The 22,750-nt window shown below is 41.6% G+C and overlaps 1 protein-coding gene across 3 annotated transcripts in view; it reads left to right on the forward strand.

Annotated features, from left to right (window-relative positions):
* Positions 1-22,750, forward strand: part of mettl16 (methyltransferase 16, N6-methyladenosin) — a 118,692-nt gene that overhangs the window by 7,045 nt on the left and 88,897 nt on the right. For all 3 annotated transcript variants that reach the window (XM_055657571.1, XM_055657572.1, XM_055657570.1), the window contains exon 2: positions 5,161-5,289. In XM_055657571.1, coding sequence (XP_055513546.1) covers positions 5,162-5,289 — 128 coding nt within the window. In that variant the 5' untranslated portion in view covers position 5,161. The remainder of the gene's footprint in view (positions 1-5,160; positions 5,290-22,750) is intronic.

Consider the following 22,750-nt stretch of genomic DNA (forward strand, 5'->3'; position numbering starts at 1 on the left):
GTGATTCCTTACATGTAATCTGATTATCAGATCACAGTAGAATATTTTTTGAAGTCTGTTGCTGTTTGTTACAAAAACCTTTTTCTCTCTAAAAAGCCCACAATATTTAGCAAACAGAAAATATATTGTATCCACCATTATTTTGTTGCACACATTGGGTGCTTGTATGACAATTACGATGAACTGTAAGAAACATCTGCTATGTCTGTCCTTGAAATGACACATTTAGAATTATTTAGTTGAAATTTCAATAGCTGAGTTATTTGATTTTTTTACCATTAATACTGTAGTCAAACAAGTAAAGGGGGCTGAATCTTGAGTTCCAACTACTTTCATTTTGTATTGCATGCAAACATTTTGTCTTACAACTGGCATATTTAAAATCCATGTCTTCTGTGCTTTCATCCTTGCCCTTTAATATAAGTGGTAAAGTGGAGAGGCCCAGGACCGATCCCTGTGGCACACCACACATTACATCTTGCCAAGCAGAAAAAGATGCATTTTGCCAACTCTCTGCTACCTATTAACCATCCAACTTTGTCTATGCCAATATGTTCTTTCCAACACCGTGAGCTTTCAGTTTAATAATCTTTGATTCACCAACTTATCAAATGCCATTTGAAAATATAAGTATAATACATTTACCAGTTCTCCTTTATCCATAACATATTATTTCTTCAAAGGGCTGCAAAAAATCAGCCAAATTTGTTTTCCCTTTCACACAATCTGATTGACTTTTACCATTTACCTTGAGATTTCCTAAGTACCCGACTCCTGTTTTTAGTAATTGCTTATGGTATATTTTCCTTATGGTATATTTTAAACTAACTTTCTTCCCTTTTTGCTATTTACAAATCTAATAGAACTTTCCCCAAAGCTAGGGAACGTGGGAGAATTAGAACTACCTGTCTCTCTAGTCACATCTTTAAAGATTTTCAGCACCTGGAGATTTGCCTGCTGGCAACTACAAAGATTGGTTTAGTACCACTTATCTGGCTGATTATAGTTTTCCTCAGTCCTCTCCCTTTCAATTCCCAGCCGACAGTTCTTTCTGGAATGTATATGTATACTCTGTTGTGATTCAAAATATTTAATAAATGTGCCATCTTTTTGTTTTCCATTATTAATTGATAAGACCACTTTCTGTAGAACCAGACTGCTTAGTTTGTTAACTCTTTTCTATTTTAAATAGCCATAAAAACTCTCAATACCTATTTGATACTTCTGGCTAGCTTTCTCCCATCCCCCAATTTGTTCTTCTTTATTATTTGGTCATTGATTGCCATTTCTATTTTCTGATCTGGCATCCATCTATGCAATTCCATGCCAGTTAAACATAGATGTTCTGGGATCCTCTTAGAATTTCTTTTTCTCATTACGATTCCCTTAAATATCTGCCACTGACTGATCCCTTAATCTAATTTGCCAGTTCACTTTAGTTTTCTCTGCTTACATCCCCCAAATTGGTATTAGTTGATTATTGTCACATGTATGGAGATACATTGAACAGCTTTGTTACTTTACTCTCACGAGTAAAAGGAGACCTCTCACGACCTCTCACCCGCGACATGTCGCCAGGGGGTCGCCTGTATGGTCGTGAGAGGTCTCCTATGGTCGTGAGCGGTCTCCAAAGAGTCGTAGCATCTTTCAAGTCACCACTGAATTTTCAACACGTTGAAAAAGTTTGGTGACTTATGACAGATGGCGGCAGTCGCCGAAAAATTTGTGTAAGTGGGACAGGCCCTTAATTCTATCTCTGTGATTTTCTAGCTACCTTTGCCCATCGGATTTACTCCAGTCTACATAGCAATAAAACCCCTTGCGATTATTGCCATGCTTTTCTGTCAAGTAATTTTGTCATATTGGAGTTTGGCATGGTGATAGAGATGACATTATATAAATGCAGGTCTTTTGTGCATGGAATTGAATGTGTTCAGTTTAAACAATTCTTTGATGAATATTTGGAGGAATTGAAGTTACTGATTTAATTTTTTTAAATGTTTTTTAAAGAGATTTTTTTCAATTTATGGTACTTTGTGGGCAGCACTTAGCTTGGAATTTACCTCAAATTGGTGGGTCAGAATTGAAGGATGATTCAATGCAGATTATAGTCTTGTTGCATCTATGGCCTTTTATTTAAGATGGCTACAAGAAAATGTGGAGAATTGTTTCAGTATTCAGTATTCAGTGTTCAGTATTCAGCATACAGTGTTCTAATTATGGGTTAATATGCTTTCTCATGTATTTTTACAATTAATTGTTCTAAGTATCATAAGTTAATAAGTGATAGGAGCAGAATTAAGCCATTCAGCCCATCATGTCTACTATGCCATTCAATGATGGCTGTTCTATCTTTCTCTCTCAGCCCCATTCTCCTGTCCATCTGTGCCTTAAAAATATCATTTGGCTTGGTCTCCACAGCCGTCTGTGGCAATTAATTCCACAGATTCACCACCCTCTGACTAAAGAAATTCCTCCATATCTCCTTCCGAAAGGTACGTTCTTAAATTCTCAGGCTGTGGCCTCTGGTCCTAGACTCTTCCACTAGTGGAAACACCCCCTCCACATCCACTCTATTCATGTCAGGGTATCAGTAAGGCGTCCAGAAATCCATTATTTTATACTGTAACCTCCCACCACATGGTCCGATTTTCTACAGCACCAGAAAGCTTTGGTGCATGTTTTGTGTTGTATTCCGAAAAGCAGGTAGGTTGATATGAAAGAAGATTGTGGATAAGGCACAAGTAAGTAGGAAATAGCATATATATTTTGTATTGGAAGGAACTGCAGATGCTGTTTTAAACCGAAGAGAGACACAAAAAACTGTAGTAACTCAGTGGGTCCACCCACATCTCTGGAGAACGGGAATAGGTGACGTTTTGGGTTGAGATAATTCTGAGTGAAAGTAATGTTATTGAAAGCAGTAGTTTTTTGAATTGCATGCCTGATTGTTCCTCAACTATTCACCCATAGCGTGGAGCTCTGTCTTTACTTGCACCGTCAGCTCCAAGGGTACGAGTACTCGTTTTGTCAGCTACCAGAGCATGACGGTTATGACTTGAGATATCTTTGATAGTTTCTCCAATTAAAGTAATTATTTTGCAGTTGCAAATAAAGAGGTAAAGGAAAATAATTTTCCGCTGTTTCTTTTTTAATGTTAATTGTAGTACTCCCTTGAGGTCCAATAACTCTTTCCCATGCACCCACTTGCCTGTTTTACTTATGGGTTCACCAACTTATGTTGTGAGATAATTGTAAGTAATAGAGAAACAAAAATGGATATAGATGATTGCAAGAAAAGTTGCATGAATTTCTCCTAACAGTATACTGATGAATGTAGGAAATAAAATTTAAATGTGATCTTTATTTGTTGCTTTTTTATCATTTAGCCTAGCAATTCAAAACAGTGGCTGTTATAAGATGATTATCCATTTATAAGTTTACAAGATTCTTGGTCAGTGGCAGAAATAAGATAGAATTCCACAAAGCAAACACAATGAAAGTTTGTGTAATAGGAGAAATTAATTTCACGTTGATTTACAGTGCCCTCCATAATGTTTAGGACAAGGACTCATCATTTATTTATTTGCCTCTGTACTCCACAATTTGAGATTTGTAGTAGAAAAAATCACGTGATTAAAGTCAGATTTTAATAAAAGCCATTTTTATACTTTTTGGTTTCACCATGTAGAAATTACAGCAATGTTTATACACAGTCCCCCCATTTCAGGGCACCATAATGTTTGGGACACATGGCTTCACAGGTTTTTGAAATTGCTCAGCTGTGTTTATTTGCCTCCGTAATGCAGGTATAAGAGAGCTCTCAGCACCCAGTTTTTCCATCACCTTTGGAAACTTTTATTGCTGTTTATCAACATGAGGATTAAAGTTGTTCCAATGAAAGTAAAAAAAAGCAATTATGAGTGAGAAACAAGAATAAAACTGTTAGAGACATCAGCCAAACCATAGATTTAACCAAAATCAACTGTTTGGTACATCATTAAGAAGAAAGAGAGCACTGGAGAGCAAAAGGACTGGCAGGCCAAGGAAGACCTCCACAGCTGATGACTCTATAATAAAGAAAAATCCCCAAACAACTGTCCGACAGATCAGAAACACTCTTCAGGAGTCGGGTGTGGATTTGTCAATGACCACTATCCGCAGAAGACTTTGTGAACAGAAATACAGAGGCTACACTGCAAGATGCAAACCATTGGTTAGCTGCAAAAATAGGATGGCCAGGTTACAGTTTGCCAAGAAGTACTTAAAAGAACAACTACAGTTCTGGAAAAAGGTCTTGTGGACAGATGAGACGCAGATTAACATATCAGAGTGATGGCAAGAGCAAAGTATGGAGGAGAGAGGGAACAGCCTAAGATCCAAAGCATACCACATCATCTGTGAAACACTGGATGGGGTGTTATGGCCTGGGCATGTATGGTATGTATGGTAGTTGCATAATGAATTCTGAAGTGTATAGACACATCCTATCTGCTCAAGTTCAAACAAATGCCTCAAAACACAATGGCCGGCGGTTCATTCTACAGCAAGACAATGATCCCAAACATGCTACTAAAGCAACAAAGGAGTTTTTTAAAGCTAAAAAAAAGGTAAATTATTGAGTGGCCAAGTCAATCACCCGATCTGAACCCAATTGAGCATGCCTGGAGAGAAAACTGAAGGGGAGTAGTCCCCAAAACAAGCATAAGCTAAAGATGGCTGCAATACAGACCTGGCAGAGAGCATCACCAGAGAAGACCCCCAGCAACTGATGATGTCCATGAATCGCAGACTTCAAGCAGTCATTGCATGCAAAGGATATAGGCACCAAAATACTAAACATGCCTACTTTCATTTACATGACATTGCTGTGTCCCAAACATTATGGTGCCCTGAAATGGAGGGACTATGTATAAACACAGCTGTAATTTCTACATGGTGAAACCAAAATGTGTAAAAATGACCTTTATTTAAATTCTGACAATGTGCACTTTAACCACATGTGATTTCTTTCTATTACAAATCTCAAATTGTGGTGTACAGATGCAAATAAATAAATGATGGATCTTTGTCCAAAACATCATGGAGGGCACTGTACGTTGTACATCCATACTTGCTGTTTAGATTTAAAATGATTCCAATTTTCTTCCTCTATTTTAGGATGGCTCTTAATAAATCTATGCATCCACGGAACCGATATAAAGACAAACCTCCAGATTTTTCATATCTGGCATCAAAGTACAAAGAATTCCAACAGCATGTGCACACAAACTTGACTGGGAAAGTGAGGTATGCTAATGAATAAGGGAACCAACTGGTACTAGTTGTTTCACTGATGCCAACTTACACTTGTTTCATTGTCCGCTTAAAACTGTCTGGAACCTGCTCGGAAATCTTAAGCGTCCCATAATTTTTGTTTTAAGTCTTCTGGCGGAGCTATTTATTTCTATGTGCGGCTCATTATTTGTTCAATAGCATTATTGAATTGGAGTGACCATGCCGTGCTGCTTAGGTATTGTGATGGTGGCCAATTTTTTTGTAATTTTAGATACTTTTACTGACTCTTAACATTGCACATTGTTGTTTGGCAATTTTATGTGCAGTTTATTCTAGCTAATCTTCCCTCATCTGTGAACAAGAACAATAATGAACTGGGTTGCCATCCAAATCACTTTCCATTCTTGTGCTGTATCTGTGGTATTTTGGGATTGTAGTGCAACATAGGAATGTGAGGGAAGGCGTAGAAACAAGGAACTGCAGATGCTGAAAATAGAACAAAAAGCTGAAGTAACTCGGCGGGTCAGGCAGCATCCCTGGAGAATATGGATGTGATGTTTTGGGTAGGGACCTTTCTTCAGACTGATTGCAGGGGTGGGAGGAAAGCAAGCTGGAAGAGTGGAGAAGTAGGACAAAGCGTGGCAGGTCATGAAGGAAGGACTTGGCTGATTTGCCTCTTCAACCTGAGTTGTTGCTTTCTATATGAACATTGAATTCTCCCAATTTTGTTAGCCCTTGCTGTCTCCTCCCCTTCCTCGGGCTGTCTCCTCCCATCCCCCAGCCCTCGGGCTCCTCCTCCTCCTTTTTCCTTCCTTCTCCCCGCCATCAGTCTAAAGAAGGGTTTCGGCCCGAAACGTTACCTATTTCCTTCGCTCCATAGATGCTGCTGCACCCGCTGAGTTTCTCCAGCATTTTTTGCGTACCTTTGTTGCTTTCTACAATGCCTCATTTAAGATTTGTTCATTTTATGCTGGCAATGTACAAGAATTTACTTTCATATTTTCCTTCATGTAGTTTAAATCTAATTTCAGCAATTATGTATTTTATTTGAAGAAGGGTCTCGACCCGAAACGTTGCTTAATTCCTTCGCTCCATAGATGCTGCCTCACCCGCTGAGTTTCTTCAGCATTTTCGTCTACCTTTGATTTTCCAGCATCTGCAGTTCCTTCTTAAACATTTTTTTTATTTTAGTGATTTTAATAAATTCATAATTCATTGTTAGTTTTCTCTGTTTTTTCACTGCCATTGTGCAAGCACTGTGTAATATTTATCATAGTTACTATGCTGTTGGCTTGCTGGAACAATGGTTTATGGCTTACTGTGAGTATATTGTATTGCAGGTTGCTTTCAGTTTAGTTTATGAATCTGAAGCTTTCCTTATCATCCAATGAAGGAAGGTGCACTGTGCATGTCACAGATTCATTTCCCAGTTTGCATGGAAACTGGTAAGAACTAAAGTTTTAATCTTAGCACTGGCTGCTATGAGAGGCGAAATAGATTCATATTGATACCTCTGATCACCTATAGTCATCCCTGTTGAAAGTATGTCAGCTGAGAACAAGTTCGACCTTCACTGTAGTTATCACAAATGATAGAATAAGCGAGTTTGGTTTTCCGACTGCGTATGCCCAGGTCAAAGGTCACTATGCATAACTTTGCTGGAAAACTGGAGCATTGAAGCAGTGGACCTTAATTTCTTCCGTTTTTTCCAGCTTTGATTCTTCTAGGTAAGAAAATACTGCTTTCAAACTACTAAATGGTTGTATTTATTGTTCTTTTGTTAAAAGCTAAGATTATTTTGTTGTTTTTATTGCTTTATGCTTTGGTGAGTGAGTGAGATTGTGCTCGTCCATGGTCAGTGTCGGGTCGGTTGAGTTGCTGCTGGGCCGTCCCCGTCCCGGGTGTCTCGTCCCTGTACGGGGGTGGCCGCAGGTGTCGGGCCGAGCTTGTAGCCGGCGCGGGGAGGAGGCTAAGTTGCTGCAGTGCTTTGTGTGTATGGCTGGTGCTCGGCTTTCGCTGGCGCCGGGGGTTAGCTGACGTTCCCCGACGGGCTGGGGACCACCAGCGGCCAACCCCCCCGGCGCCATACACACAAAGCGTTGCGGCAACTCAACCTTGCCCCTGCGCCGGCTTCAAGCCTGGCCTGACACCTCCGGCCGTCCCCGCACAGGGACGAGACACCCGGGAGGGGACGGGGACGGCACAGCAGCAACTCAACCGACCCGACACTGACCATGGACGAGCACGATCTCACTCACTCACCAAAGCATAAAGCAATAAAAACAACAAAATAATCTTAGCTTTTAACAAAGGAACAATAAATACAACTATTTAGTAGTTTGAAAGTAGTATTTTCTTACCTAGAAGAATCAGAGCTGGAAAAAAACCGGAAGAAATAAAGGTCCACTGCTTCACTGATCCACTACTTGCCAAGGCCGTTTGTGCATGGTGACCTTTGACCTGGGCATGCGCAGTCGGAAAACCAAACTCGCTTATAGACTAACAAAACAGTGTGGCTGAATGTGTGCACACAAAGTGTGACCTTTTTAGTAACTTATTAATTTACGTAATAGTGTTAAAGATTTACTTCCCTCTAAAATCTGAATTGATTAAAAAAATTGTGATGTAATAGGATAATGAGAAATACCACAAAGAATTATCAACAACAATCCAAAATGTGCATGGTCGATAATGTCATCCAGTTGACCCTTTAAAATACTTCCTTTCGAAATTCTGCATATTGGAGCCAAGTTGGTGACTGGACATGAGCAACAACCTGGTTGACTCTTAACTCCCCAAAGAACTTCTCGAGCAGGCTAGTCATTTGCATTATAACGGTTCTGATGAAACAGAAAAAGTTGAAGCAAGTTAAAACCACATCATCTCGATTTAAACTGTGAATTTAGATATGGCAAAGTCAATCCAGCCCAATTAATCTTGAAAAGTTCTCATTATAAACACATGGCCAGTCATGTCTTAGGTTTGTAATGCTGATCCACAGACTGGTCAAATGGACTTAGAGTTTCATACCATACAATGTGCCAAACTCGTCTATTGGAAATCTTTGCTCCTTCCAGCCCTATTGGTAGGCCACTTGCCCCAGTTGTGGTTGTACAGAGATTATAGGAAGGATGGAACAAAGTGGGCTTGTGATTAAAAATTACAGTTCTCCCTCAGTTGATAAATTTATGCTTCTCAACGTTGAACAATGGTTTGGAGATACAGCAGAGGAAACAGACCCTTCCCAACACCCTAGGGGCAATTTTACAGTGGCCAATTAACTAACAAACCCTCGGGTCTTTGGGCTATGGGATGAAACCGGAGAAAGATTGTTAAGGGCTTGGACACGCTAGAGGCAGGAAACATGTTCCCGATGTTGGGGGAGTCCAGAACCAGGGGCCACAGTTTAAGAATAAGGAGTAAGCCATTTAGAACGGAGACGAGGAAACACGTTTTCTCACAGAGAGTTGTGAGTCTGTGGAATTCTCTGCCTCAGAGGGCGGTGGAGGCAGGTTCTCTGGATGCTTTCAAGAGAGAGCTCGATAGGGCTCTTAAAAATAGTGGAGTCGGGGGATATGGGGAGAAGGCGGGAACGGGGTACTGATTGGGGATGATCAGCCATGATCACATTGAATGGCGGTTCTGGCTCGAAGGGCCAAATGGCCTACTCCTGCACCTATTGTCTAATCCCACGTGGTCACAGGGAGAGCATGTAAACTCCACACTGACAGCACACAAGGTCAGAATGAAGCCCAGCTCTCTGGCGCTGTGAGGCAGAGAGAAGTGGGAAGTAACGGCACAGAATGCACTGTGAGTGAGGGATTTCGAAGGCCAACACTGAGAGTGAGTTGGTAATGCCACCACTGAGTCCTGAGTGTGGAAACATACAGCTGCTAGACTAATAAATAAACGAACATGAGAGAACCCATCTTCACCTACCTGTTGTGGATGCAGCTCTGGTAGAAGTGATAGCAGCACATTTCCCATGGAGATAAAATCCTATCTTCACATTGAGGAAACAATCCATTATGTTATGTGGCACCCTATACTAAATGGGATAGGCTGAAGAGGTCTGGCAGCTGATAATTAAGAAACTATGAGGCAGTGTGTACCATCAGTAGCACTGTAGACATTTAGAAATAACAGATCACAGAATAATTTGCACCGGTATGTAACCTCATGACCTGCTATATCTCATAATGCCTGGATTAAGGGATATTTGCTACAGAGAGAGGTTGGGCAGACTTGGATTATTTTCTCTGGAATGCCAGAGGTTGAGGGAAGGCCCATTAGATGAAATTATGAGAAGCATTGCTGGGGTAGACAGAACCTACATCCCTAGGATGAAAATATCAAATTTAGTGGGCATAGCTTTAAGGTGTGAGGGGCAAAGTTTAAAGGAGATGTGCAGGGCAAGATTTTTACATAGAGGGTGTGGGCTGCCTGGAACATGATACCGGGGATGGTGGTGTAGGCAGATACAATAATGGCGTTTTAGAAAGTTTTGGGTAGACACATGGATATGCAGAGTGGAGGAATATGGATTATGTGCCAGGCAGTTAAGAGTTGGACATAGACACAAAATGCTGGAGTAACTCAGCAGGACAGGCAGCATCTCTGGAGAGGAATGGATGACGTTTCGGGTCGAGACTCTTCTTCAGACCCGAAACCTCATCCATTCCTTCTCTCCAGAGATTCTGCCTGTCCCGCTCAGTCACTCCAGCATTTTATGTCCATCTTTGGTTTAAACCAGCATCTGCAGTTCCTTCCTACAGATAAGAGTTGGACTTCCTGTTTGGCACAGACATGGTGAACCGAAGGGCCTGTTCTTGTACTCATTTATGTCCTCACTCTTTTTGAACAATCTAGTTCAATGCGGATTGTGAAAGGGCACACGGAGAGCGAAGGCAGACATACCTCAATGAGGGAGCAACCTGATGAACCTGCAGCTACAGGATACATGTTCGATCACAACAAGAACAGCATGCTGAGGAGAGAGCTATGTAATCACACACATCAGATCCTACCACATCAAGTTTAGTTTTTAGTTTCGAGATGCAATGTGGAAACAGGCCCTTCGGCCCACTGAGTCCACGCCGACCAGCGATCCCCGAACATTAACACTATCCTACACATACATACTAGGGCCAATTTACATTTATACAAAACCAATTAACCTACAAACCTCTACGTCTTTGGGGTATGGAAGGAAACCAAAGATCCCGGAGAAATCCCACAAGGTCTCGGGGAGAACATACAAACTCCGTACAGACAGCACCCGTAGTCGGGATCAAACCCGGGTCTCTGGCGCTGTAAGAGTTGTAAGGCAGCAACTCTACCACTGTGCCACCGTGCTGCCGTTATTAAATTATTAAGGGTGATGGCCAATTAAACAGCTAAGGGAAAGGGAAAGCTTCAAGTAACTCACCATCATTAATAAAGGTGGATCGCAACATGTGAATGCTGTAGACAGACCTTGAGCCTTCACAGTGACATTTGGTGAGATATGCTGAAAGGATGACCCACACATCGGCTTCTCTTTAAAATCACCATTATCTCAGCTTTCAGTTAGTTCACTTCATTTCATGTAATGTCAAGAAGCAGCTGAGAGCCCTGGGAAAGACAAAAACTATGGGACCAGACAACATTGCAACAGTAGCACTGCAAGCTTATATTTCAGAGCCACCTTGACTCTAGTTGAGGTGTTCCAGTAACAACTGTGACTTCTATCTGGCATTGTGAAAAATGAGATACAATCCTGGCACTAATCTCCCCAAGTTGCCCTTTCCACCTTGAAACCTTCCTTTGGCCTCACAATTTACGGCTCTTGTCTCCTTAGTCCTTTGTCTCCTTTTCATCTCTAGCTTTTGTCCACCCATCTACCAATCAACCTTCCTCAACCTTCCACCTATCGTTTGCCAGGCTTTGTCCCACCCCCACCTCTTTCCCAGCTTTCTCCCTTCTACTACAATCAATGGTTCCGACTCGAAATGTCGCCAACCATGTTCTCCGGAGATGCTGCCTGACCCGCTGAGTTACACCAGCATTTGGTGTTTTTTTTTTTAATTGTGTAAAATTATCCAATTATTCACTGTCCATGAAAAGAAGGGCAAATCCATCCCACAAGAGCAACTCAAAGAAGGGATATCTTGTAGCGGACAATAAATTCTGACTTTCCCAACATCATGTAAAATGAATTGACATAATGTTGAACTGTGGAATTTACTTTTACCATTTGCAGCTTTTAAGTACCATTTCAAAATCCTGTCATAATTATGCTCAAAGTCATACTAATCAAAAAACCTTTTCATCACTGGGTATGTCCAATCCCCGTTTGAGAAACATTTAACATCTGGTGGGTCACATGCAATGGAGCACAGTTGATAATTGTATCATTGGGAATCTTTAACATTGACTCTGCAATTTGTGCAGCTTTTAAGGCCGAGGAAAGCCATAATACCTCGCCTATCTATCATCACTGACTAATACGAAGAACTCGTGACAAAACGATGGCCAAAATCTATAGGAGACATTAAAATCGACTGTATCTTCATAGATGCTACCCATGAGCTAGTCTTAAAAGGGCATTTTCCCAGATTGAACTTGATTCAAACAGTAGGTTCGGATATATGAATATGTTTTTAGATATTAAATGAATATGGGGTTCCCAGAGGGCAGTTGTGCTGAAGTAAAAATCAGCTAGTAAAAATTAATTTATACTAATTGACAGAGCAGTCATGAGAAGGTGAATGACCTACTCCTGTTGGTCACACAACAGAAATCATAGAACTGATAGAGCTGCTGCCTCACAACGCCAAAGACCCGGGTTCAATCCTGAACTGAGTGCTGTCGTGAGTGTGCACGTTCTCTCTGTGGATTTCCTCTGGGTGCTTTGCTCAGCTTTTAGGGGGCTCCAGTTTCCTCCCACATCCCAAAGGCATGCAGGTTTGCTGGTTAATTGGCCTCTGTAAATTGCCTCTCGTGTGTAGAGATGTGAATGTAAAAGTGGAATAACTTAAAGAGTGTGAACGGGTGATCGATGTTTGGCCTAGACTTGGTAGGGCAAACGGCCTGTTTTTAAGCTGTATCTTTCATTCTTACAATTGTAGCTAATTGTCCTTATTAATTGGTGTGCTGAAATAGTTATTTACTGCAATGTATTCCTCCAACTTATTATTTTTGTAGATATTTCTCATTTTTAATGTTTTTTTTGGAATCTTCAAGTTATCATAAATAGTGTCACTATAATGTGCGGGAAAGAACTGCAGATGCTGGCATACATCGAAGACAAACACAAAATGCTGGAGTAACTCAGCGGGACAGGCAGCATCTCTGTATAGAAGTTAAATGGGTGACTTTTTGGGTCGAGACCCTTCTCAGGCAGAAGAGGGTCTTGACCTGAAACGTCACCCATTCCTTCTATCCAGAGATGCTGCCTGTCCCGCTGAGTTACTCCAGCACTTTATGTCACTATAATCTTTGGTTTGGAATTTACTACTTTAGTTTGTGCCCAATACTGTGCGCCTTTCCTTTTTAACCAAGGTTTCTCTGTTTAAAACTAAAAGCTTTAGGCCATGGAATAGTTGCTAATACTGCTTTCTCATTAATTACATTTAAATCATCAAAAGAGAATACATTCAGAAGCGATTTTTCATTTCTGGGAGCCAGAACAATTACTCTGAAATCAGTGATATATTAAGCATTTGTCTGTCTTGTAAATGTAAAGTTTGATTTGGAATGGCAGATACCATCCTTTTGGTAAAATAAGTTAACAGTGGGATATTTTCAGAGCGAATAGAAACCATTCTCTTGGTATATTTATCAATTATTGTTTTTTTCTAAAAAGTGTATCAACATTTTTGGCAAAGCAAGCTGTCAAGATGTTATTGTCTGACTCTACGAATAATTTTTTTCTTGTAATTGCAAAAATAAATTGTCAGAATGCCATAACTTTATGGCACACTGTTAAATTTAAATTTATTTAAAATGCCGGAACCAGTTCTGTTTTTTTATTACCGTACTCAGAAAAATATTTTGTTTTCCTGCTTAGTTGAAACAAATGAAATGTATTAATATTTTCTCTGCCAAAATTAGATTATATTGTTAAATATTGCAAGTGTTTCCAAGAACATTTATTCATTAGTGATTGTTGCATAGAAATCCTCTCTATTCACACACGCTGAAAGTAAATGAATTCCCAAATGCTTGCCTATCCCTTTTCTCTAGCTGCTTTCAAAAGTTGAGCAGAATATAAAACTTCTTGTTCAGTGTAGTTTAGTTTTAAGTTTAGTTTAGAGATAGTGAAATCAGGCCCTTCGGCCCACGGAGTCACTCCGATCAGCAGCCCTGCACACTAACACTATCCTGCACACAGTAGGAACAATTTACAATTATACCAAGCCAATTAATCTACAAACCTGTATGCTTTTGGAATGTGTGAGGAAACCTGGGAAAACCAACGCAGGTCATGGGGAGAATGACAAACTCCATACTGGCAGCACCCTTAGTCAGGATTGAACCCGGGTCTCCGGCGGAGGTCTCAAACCAGACACAATTTTCGGAGGGACCGGAAGCAGCCCAGCCCAGAGATGTCGCCAAGCGGAAAGGTCTGATACCGGAGGAGGAGCGTGTCCAGCGCCCGCTGTGAGTCCCAAACGCATCGCCATCGCAAAGCCCTGCAGCACCAGCCCCTTCCCCTCTGGTCCCCCTCGCTGGCTCCTGCTCCCTCCCCCATGATACCCCCTCTCCCCCGTGGCTCTTTCCCCGTATTCTCTCCGAGCTCTTCTTGGTGAGCACACCATCCTTGTTCCTAGTATCAGGAACAATAGATTATACATCTCGATACTGTTTATAGTTCCATGCTGCATACAAAAGATTGCTGGATCCTTTGTTACATTGCATAACTGGATTTCAGAATTAATCATTCAATGAGGAACGCTTTACAACATCTTTTAAGATGTGATCACCGTCACAACATTTTTCTTTTCTTTTTCTTATAACTTTAGAAAATTTGCAACTTCTTGATCTCACCATCTGCATCACAGGATGTAGACTATCCACTGACATCTATTATGAACCTACTGACTTCCACAGCTACCTACACTACACTTCTTCCCACCGTGCCTTCTGTAAAGACTCTTATCCCCCTACTCCCAATTTCTCCGTCTACACAGCATCTGCGTTCAGATGAGGTGTTCCATACCAGGACATCTGACATGTCCTAATTCTTTAGTTATTTCTTCCATCATAGACGAGGCCCTCACAAGGGTCTCCTCAGTATCCCGCAGCTTCGCTCTTGCTCCCTCTCCCCCCTGTTGCAACAGGGACAGATCTTCGCTTCCGCAGAGACCGTTCTCTCCGCAACTCCCTGGTTAACTCATCCCTTCCCACCCAAACCACCCCCTCTCCAGATACTTTCCCCTGCAACCGCAGGAGATGCAACACCTGTCCCTATACTTTTCAAGTGAGGCAGAGGTTCACTTGCACCTCCTCCAACCTCATCTACTGTAACCGCTGTTCCAGATGTGGACTCCTATGCATTGGCGGGACCAAGTGAAGACTCGGTGATCGTTTCACTAAACACATCACTCTGTTCACCTAGACCTACATGATCTCTCAGTTGCCGAACACTTTAAATTCCCCTCCCATTTCCATACGGGCGTCCACTGTCAGAGTGAGGCCCAATGCAATTGGAGGAACACACCTCATATTTTGTTTGGGCAGCTTACATCCCTGCGGTATGAATATTGACTTCTATCACTTCAAGTAACTCTTGCTTTCATTCTTTCTCCATCCCACCCCCAACCTCCGACCAGTCTGACTGTCCTCCTGATTAAAATTTATCTTTGTATGCTTAGTTGTCACCTTTTCCTAGCTAACAATGGTCTATTTTACGTTTTCCTTGATTTTTGTACCCTTTGATCTCATGTATTCGTACCCTTTGATCTCATGGTCCTGTCCCTTCCATATCTTTGTGTCTCCTCTCCCCTGACTCAGTTTGAAGAAGGGACTCGACCCAAAACGTCACCCATTCCTTCTCGCCAGAGATGCTGCCTTTCCCGTTGAGTTACTCCAGCATTTTGCGTCTACGGTGCAAAGCCGCATCTGCAATTCCTTCCTACACATTAGTGCTAACTGGTGTTGCCAGCTGTTGGCTTCACTTCTGATCTTAGTTCCAGTATTGGTCACTCATTCTGGTTCATAGAATTACTCTTGTGGATCTCACATTATTTTCATCAGTTATCGAATTGATGCAGGTATCAAATAATCAATAGGCACAATAATCATTCTTGAAATCACTTTGAATCACCTGCCCCATTGCGAAATCGACTGCCACCCAAACCTTAACGTTACCAAGAATACAAGAGGTAATCGGGATTCATTCAGAAGGGAAAAATCTTGTTTTTGTTTTGGAGAAGATCCTCTTTGAGATCTGTATGATTTCCCACACATCTATTTATTTTTATGTTAATGTTTCACAATGTAATAGAATTTTGTTTAAGTATTCTTTGCTACATTAATGCCAGTCAGCAAATTGTTTGTGTATTATTCCAATTTTTTTGATAAATTGTTATTTTTATTCAACATAGTCCAAACTTAAAAAATGAAAACATAACGATTAAATGCTGAAAGATAGCGCTAGTTCACTGTACCTTAATTGGCAAACGTGACAATAAACAGATCTTTGAAACCTTCGTTTTTACAGAGAAGGATTTTAAGATCACACGAATTCAATAAAACTATAGCAGACTTTCATTGAACCAAAATAGTTAAAGAATCCACCAGTTGTTTATCTAGCTGCAAAAAAACCTAGATCTTGTAAACATCAGCATTTTTCCCACATGATATGGAGATTAGCCGGGAGCAAATGAAGGAAAAAGAAGTGTTGTAAAATAAGATGTAAACATGTGAACAAAAGGACCATAGTTCAGAAACTGGAATGATCCGCTCAATCTTGTCCAAGTGTGAATAGAGTGACTACCACAGCAAGTCAGAGGCTGGACATCTCACTGCGAGTGACTTGCCTCCTGATTCCTCTTTCATCAACTTGAAATCTCATCAGGAAAATAGAATCTCCATTTGCAGTTTCAGTGACACTATATTCACTAGATGCGACAAACATCATATTTTCTGGACACCCGGTATATAGGTGAACCTACGCTGCACTCCCTCAATAGCAATTATGTCTTTCCTCAAATTAGGAGACCAAAATTGCACACGATACTCCAGGTGTGGCCTCAGCAGAGCCCTGTACAGCTGCAGTCGGACCTCCTTGCTCCTAAACATCCACAAGAGTAATTCTATGAACCAGAATGAGTGACCAATACTGGAACTAAGATCAGAAGTGAAGCCAACAGCTGGCAACACCAGTTAGCACTAATGTGTAGGAAGGAATTGCAGATGCGGCTTTGCACCGTAGACGCAAAATGCTGGAGTAACTCAACGGGAAAGGCAGCATCTCTGGCGAGAAGGAATGGGTGACGTTTTGGGTCGAGTCCCTTATTCAAACTGAGTCAGGGGAGAGGAGACACAAAGATATGGAAGGGACAGGACCATGAGATCAAAGGGTACGAATACATGAGATCAAAGGGTACACTCTCGCAGTGAAGGCCAACATGCCATTAACTTTCTTCACTACCTGCAGTACGTCTGAAGAACGGTCTCGACCAGAAACGTCACCTATTCCTTCTCTCCAGAGATGCTGCTTGTCCCGCTGAGTCTCCAGCATTTTGTGTCTACCTTTTCTGTACCTGCATGCTTACTTTCAGTGACTGATGTACAAGCACACAGCAGGTCTCGTTACACCTCCCCTTTTCCTAGTCTGACACCATTCAGAACTTCTTCTTGTGTATGGCGTGTACATCCTAAAGTTGTACGACAACTTGTTCTGTTTGATCTTCTGTTTTTGCACGCCAGGTTGATTGCATTCGTCAAAATGGGGTGGACCACGTGAGGGTTGCAATCTCCCCCCCCCCCCCTCCCATTCAGATAATAATCTGCCTTCCTGTTCTTGCCACCAAAGTGGATAATCTCACATTTATCCACATTATAGATTGCATCTGCCATGCATCTGCCCACTCACCCAACCTGTCCAAGTCAACTTGCAGCCTCATTGCATCCTCCTCGCAGTTCACACTGCCACCCAGCGTTGTGTCATCCGCTGATTTGTTAATGTTACTTCAGCATTTTGTGTCTATCCTGAATCAATCACTTCTTTCACACCCACTTTCCAGACATGCTGTTCACATATTCTTAAGGGCCTGTCCCACTTTCACGACCTAATTCACAACCTCTGCCGAGTTTGCCCTTGACTCGTACTCGCAGCATGGTCGTAGGTAGGTCGTGATGCTAGTGGTAGGTACTCGTGGCATCAAGTAGGTCGGGGCGTTTTTCTAGCCTGAGGAAAAATGTCCACGAGTAAAAAAGGTTATGAGTTAGGTCGTCAAAGTGGGACAGGCCCTTTACTCTGAACTCTACCTCATTTACTTATTTCATTATTACATTCAAAATTCTGTTGCACTACTCTGATTTTGCACTGCTGTATTGCACCACTTTGCTGTTTGGTACTTGTACTTATCATTACTGTATGCGTACTATTTGTGATCTTAAAGTGAACAAGGAATTGCATTACACCCTGGTGCATATGACAATAAACTAATCTGATCCATTACTCCTATTAAATCCCCAGTACATTTTTAATTTACATTTTTTAGATTTTACCCCGTAGCATAATACATTTCCCAGTGAACTGGATACATGTATAAGTAAGGCAAGAAACAGAACCAAATGACTTTAAAGAGCAACAGTATAGTTAAAGGAATCCAGGGCAGTAGGAGAGAGACATAAAACTGGAGTAACATCTCGGGCAGCCCGGTGGCGTAGCGGTACAGCGCCATAGACTATCCTGGGTTCTATCCTGACTATGTCTCAACGGAGTTTGCACGTTCTCTCCGTGACCTGCTTGGGTTTTCTCTGAGATATTAGGTTTCCTCCCACACTCCAAAGACGTACAGGTTTGTAGGTTAATTGGCTTGGTATAAATGTAAAATTGTCCCTAGTGTGTGTAGGATAGTGTTAATGTGCAGGGATCGCTGGTCTGTGCGGGCGGACTCGGTGGGCCGAAGGGCCTGTTTCCGCGCTGTATCCCCAAACTAAACTAAACAACAGCATCTCTGGAGAATAGGAATAAGTAACGTTTCAGGTCAAGACCATTCTTCAGATGGAGAATCAGGGAAGAGGGAAACTAGAGGTATGAAAAGGCACAAAGAACAAATTAATGAAAGTTATGAAAAGAACAAATCAAAGCCAGCACCGATGATCAAGGAAAGGTGGAGCCCACAATGGTCCATTGTTGGTTGTGGAAGAGGTGATAACGAGGAGATCTCATGAAACAGGGCCTTCATGAAAAGATGCTGAACCCGTGAGGATTTCCAAACAATTCCATGGAAGGTTGTCAGAGTTTTGCTTTACCAACTAAACATTCCAGTGCCCCACTGACTATTGTTGAAGGGAGTGGAGTCGAGGTCATGATCGGACCACCCACAGCTTAATGGTGCAGCAGGTGTAAGGAGCTATAAATTGAATTTATTTTTGACTTTTTGCAACTAATCTCAAGCAGGACTTTTTCAAATGCCGTCTTTTTTTCATAAGTGTGGTTTCTCCCATGCTGTAGTAGGTGGATCTTTCACCCATATCTAATCTGCGTCCTTCAGTTCTCTCTTGCTCCTCCTTCCCCAAGATGGAACAAGGATGGAGTTCCTCTGGTCCTTAACTTTCACCCCCACCAGCATCTGCATCCAACACATCATTCTCCAAAATATCCGCCACCTTCAATGTGATCCATCCACCAGTCACATCTTTCCATCCCCACCCCATTCCGCTTTACCATAAGAGCACTCCCTCCTCAATTCCTTGGTTCACTCATCCCTTCACACTTAACCGCGCTCTCCCCACTTTCCCCTGCAACCGCAGGACATGTAACACCTGCCCCTATACCTCCTACCCCACCTCCATCAAGGGACTCCAGCCGTCTTTCCAGGTGAGACGGAGGTTCACATGCACCTCATCTACTGCATCCAGTATTCCTGATTTGCCCTCCTTTACATCGGCAAGACCAAGCATAGATTAGGCAGCATGTTTCACCAAACACGTGCTCTATATGCCTAGGCCTCTGGATCTCCCGGTTGCTAACTATTTTAGCTCCCCTTCCCATACTGACTTTTCTGTCCTTGACCTCCTGCATTGCCAGAATGAGGCCATATGCTAACTGGAATTCTCCAATTGCAGGTAATTCCTCCCCCCTCCCCCTTCCACCTTTCTCCACCCCTCTCTTTCCTGTGTTCTACCTTGGTGGGCACCGATTTCTCCCACTATCCTATCACCCCTTCTCCTTCCACCTACATCTATCTCTCTAGTTTTAAATGTCATTCGTCTCCTTATCTGACACCCTTTTGTCCCCCTTTCAGCTGCAGCCTTTGACCACCTCTGCCTCTCAAACCCCTCTCACATGTATCCAGCTATCTCTTGCCAGACATTCTCCGCACCTACCTCTTTTCCAGCACTCTTTACCACCCCCCCCCCACCACCACAATCAGTCTGAAGAAGGGTCCAAACCCGAACCCGCCTAATCGTGTTTTCCAGAGATGCTGCCTGTCCCGCTGAGTTACTCAGTGTGAGACACTTTATGTCTTTTGTTGTGTTACTAGAAACTAAAGATACTAGAGGAGTAGTATCTTTGTAGTATCCTCTAGTATCTTTGCTAGAGACCCATGTGGACAGTAAGATTTAAGTTAGTCAAGCCTCTATTTGGATGATGTCCTCACCTATGTAAACTTGGGAATAAGAACACTGGCCCTTAACTGATGAATGCTGAGGTAATTTGTATCTATTTTCCTACTGATCAAATTAATCAGAACTGCAAAAGAAATGAAAACGAACTGCGCTGTCTACAGGGTAGTGTTCATGACTGGAGAACACATGCTCTGAGACAAAATATTTAACTTACCATTTTGTTTCTTTTTTCCCCTCTGAAGCCTCTTGTTGTGGCCTCTAGATTCTGCTTTCTATTGCTCTCTTTTCTTGACGAGGCATCCTACATTTGCACTCTTCCACTGCAACCTTTCCAGACTTTACAGAATTTTAGAAAATTACATCCAATGTCAATTCTATCTCTGCAGCCAGTTTTTAGAACGTGGACACAGGGTATCAGGTCTGGGAGATTTGTCAGTCTCTGATTGCATTATTTTGTCTGATATTTTTTGCCTTGTGTTTGTGATTGTTTTGAGCACCTCTTTCCCTTTTGCCCTTTGAGTTTTGTGCTACTGTTTGATTGCTTTTAATGTCTTCTGTGATGAAGAAGGTTTTGTTTTTTCAAAGCCTCCCATTTCCTTATTTTCCCTCTAAGGGAACTATATTTACTTTAACTACTGTTTTTATGTACATAGAATCTTACTCTTACATTTCTTCCTAGTTAATTCCGATAACTTATAAAATTTTATCTTATGCTGGTTTCTAATTTTTTTTTGTGGAACTTCTAGCCTATTGTTAATCTTCACAACATTGTATACATTTTTTAAGTTTAATATCCTTTGCATAAATACAAAATAAATAAATAAATCTTTATTTCTCAATGGAATACATTCTGTTGAGAATTACCAAGTATCTATTTTGTTTGCTGCTGTTAATTTACCATCTTTTTGTTTTCCCCGCTCTACCTTCATACTTTTTGTAATTGCCTTTGATTAGGATTTTTAGACATAAGTTTTGCATTTAAACTGAATGTCAAATCCCATCATGTTAGATCACTCTTTCCCTCAAACTTAATTTCAATGTCTTTAGTTAATCCAGTCTCGGTTCACATGGCCTGCTCTAAAATCTGTTCTATCATACACATACACAGTATATACTTGTTCTCAAGGCTACCTTTGCTGATTTGATAAACCTAATATACAGCAATTATAAAGCTGCCCTTAATTAATGCAGTACCCTTCTTGAAAGCTTCCATTTTGTCGTCACCTATACTTTGTTCGCCTGTGGTAGTTACTGTTATGGGCATACAAAGGTGACGTTTTTTGCTTGCTGTTACTGTGCTCACTGGGTGGCGCGTCGATGGCAGCCTCGCCTACAGTCTGTCTGTCCTTCTCGTCTTTTTGTTATTTTTAGTGTGTTTTGAAAGTTTGTGTTAATGTTCTTTGGTTTGTTTCATGTGTGGTGGGGGGTCAATCTCTTACCTTGACGGAGATGCGATTGTTTTCCGGGTCGTATCTCCGGTCGCTCTGTGGCCTAACATAGTGGAGCTGGGGGCCTTGCTCGGGACTGACTTTGAGCCTCACCGCGGGGCATGGACTTACCATCGGAGCCGATTCCTTTCCTGAGATTGATACTCCAACCGTGGCCTGTGGACTTTAACATCAAGAGCTCGCAGTCTCGGGAGAGACTGAGTCAGGAAGCTCCAAAAACAGACAACTTTCGACTAGCCCAGACCCGAGGTAGATCGCCGGGGCGGGGGAAGCTGCAATTCCGTCCGTCCCCCCCGGATACAGAAACTTGGTCGCCCCGACATGGAGGCCCACCGCCGGCTACGGGAGTAAGATCGTCCCGTCAACGGAAGGTTAGAGGCCCCCAACCACTGGAGGACAAAGAAGGGAGAGATTGAACTTTTGTTCGCCTTCCATCACTGAGGAATCTGGAGGAGCCATTGTGGTGGGTGTTTATGTTAAAATGTATTTTGTGTGTTGGGTTGCTTTTTATTAATATGACTATGGCAAATCAAATTCCTCTTCTGTTGCAATTCTTACTTGGCTAATAACGTAAATATGAGTATGAGTAGTCGCAGACTGATTGCATGCCTTCTCAGCTAATACCGTCTCTCACCACCATACTGATTTCATGCATTATTATTAGGGCTCATGTCTACTCTTCACTTGCTCTGCTGCTCTGACTCTTTTCAGGCATTGATTTCAACGTGTTCTTAGCCAACTCATTTTTTTGCTCATTAATTTAATTTTACTGATCTAATTCTCAAATCACTCTTTAAAAGGGAAGCAAAGGTAGCTGATTTGTGATTCCGAGCTCTGGACTCAGAGGTCATGCATCTTTTTTTTGTAACAGAGGGAAGTATGTGATGTATTTGTGGAGAGGAACACTGACTATATGTTGGTAATCTAATTACTGTGCATTAATCTCTATTAGCTCTAACCTCTCCTGGTTGTGTTCTTCTGTTGTTGATGAAAATTATGAAGCAGTTTTTGAAATATATTTATTGAACATAACTATTGGTCACTTGCTATAACAGTCTTATCTAAATATAAATATTATGAAATGCTAGAAGAACTTGTTAAATATATATGTGCAGCTACTATAAGGATGGACTAAAACATTCTCATGTAAATATCTTTGCTCTTGAAGCATTTCTTATCTGCTCTCCAGGCATTCTCTCATCCACATCAATTTGAGCTTTACTCTGTCCAGTAGT

This window comes from Leucoraja erinacea, chromosome 28 (assembly GCF_028641065.1).
Source record: "Leucoraja erinacea ecotype New England chromosome 28, Leri_hhj_1, whole genome shotgun sequence".
NCBI lineage: Eukaryota > Metazoa > Chordata > Chondrichthyes > Rajiformes > Rajidae > Leucoraja > Leucoraja erinaceus.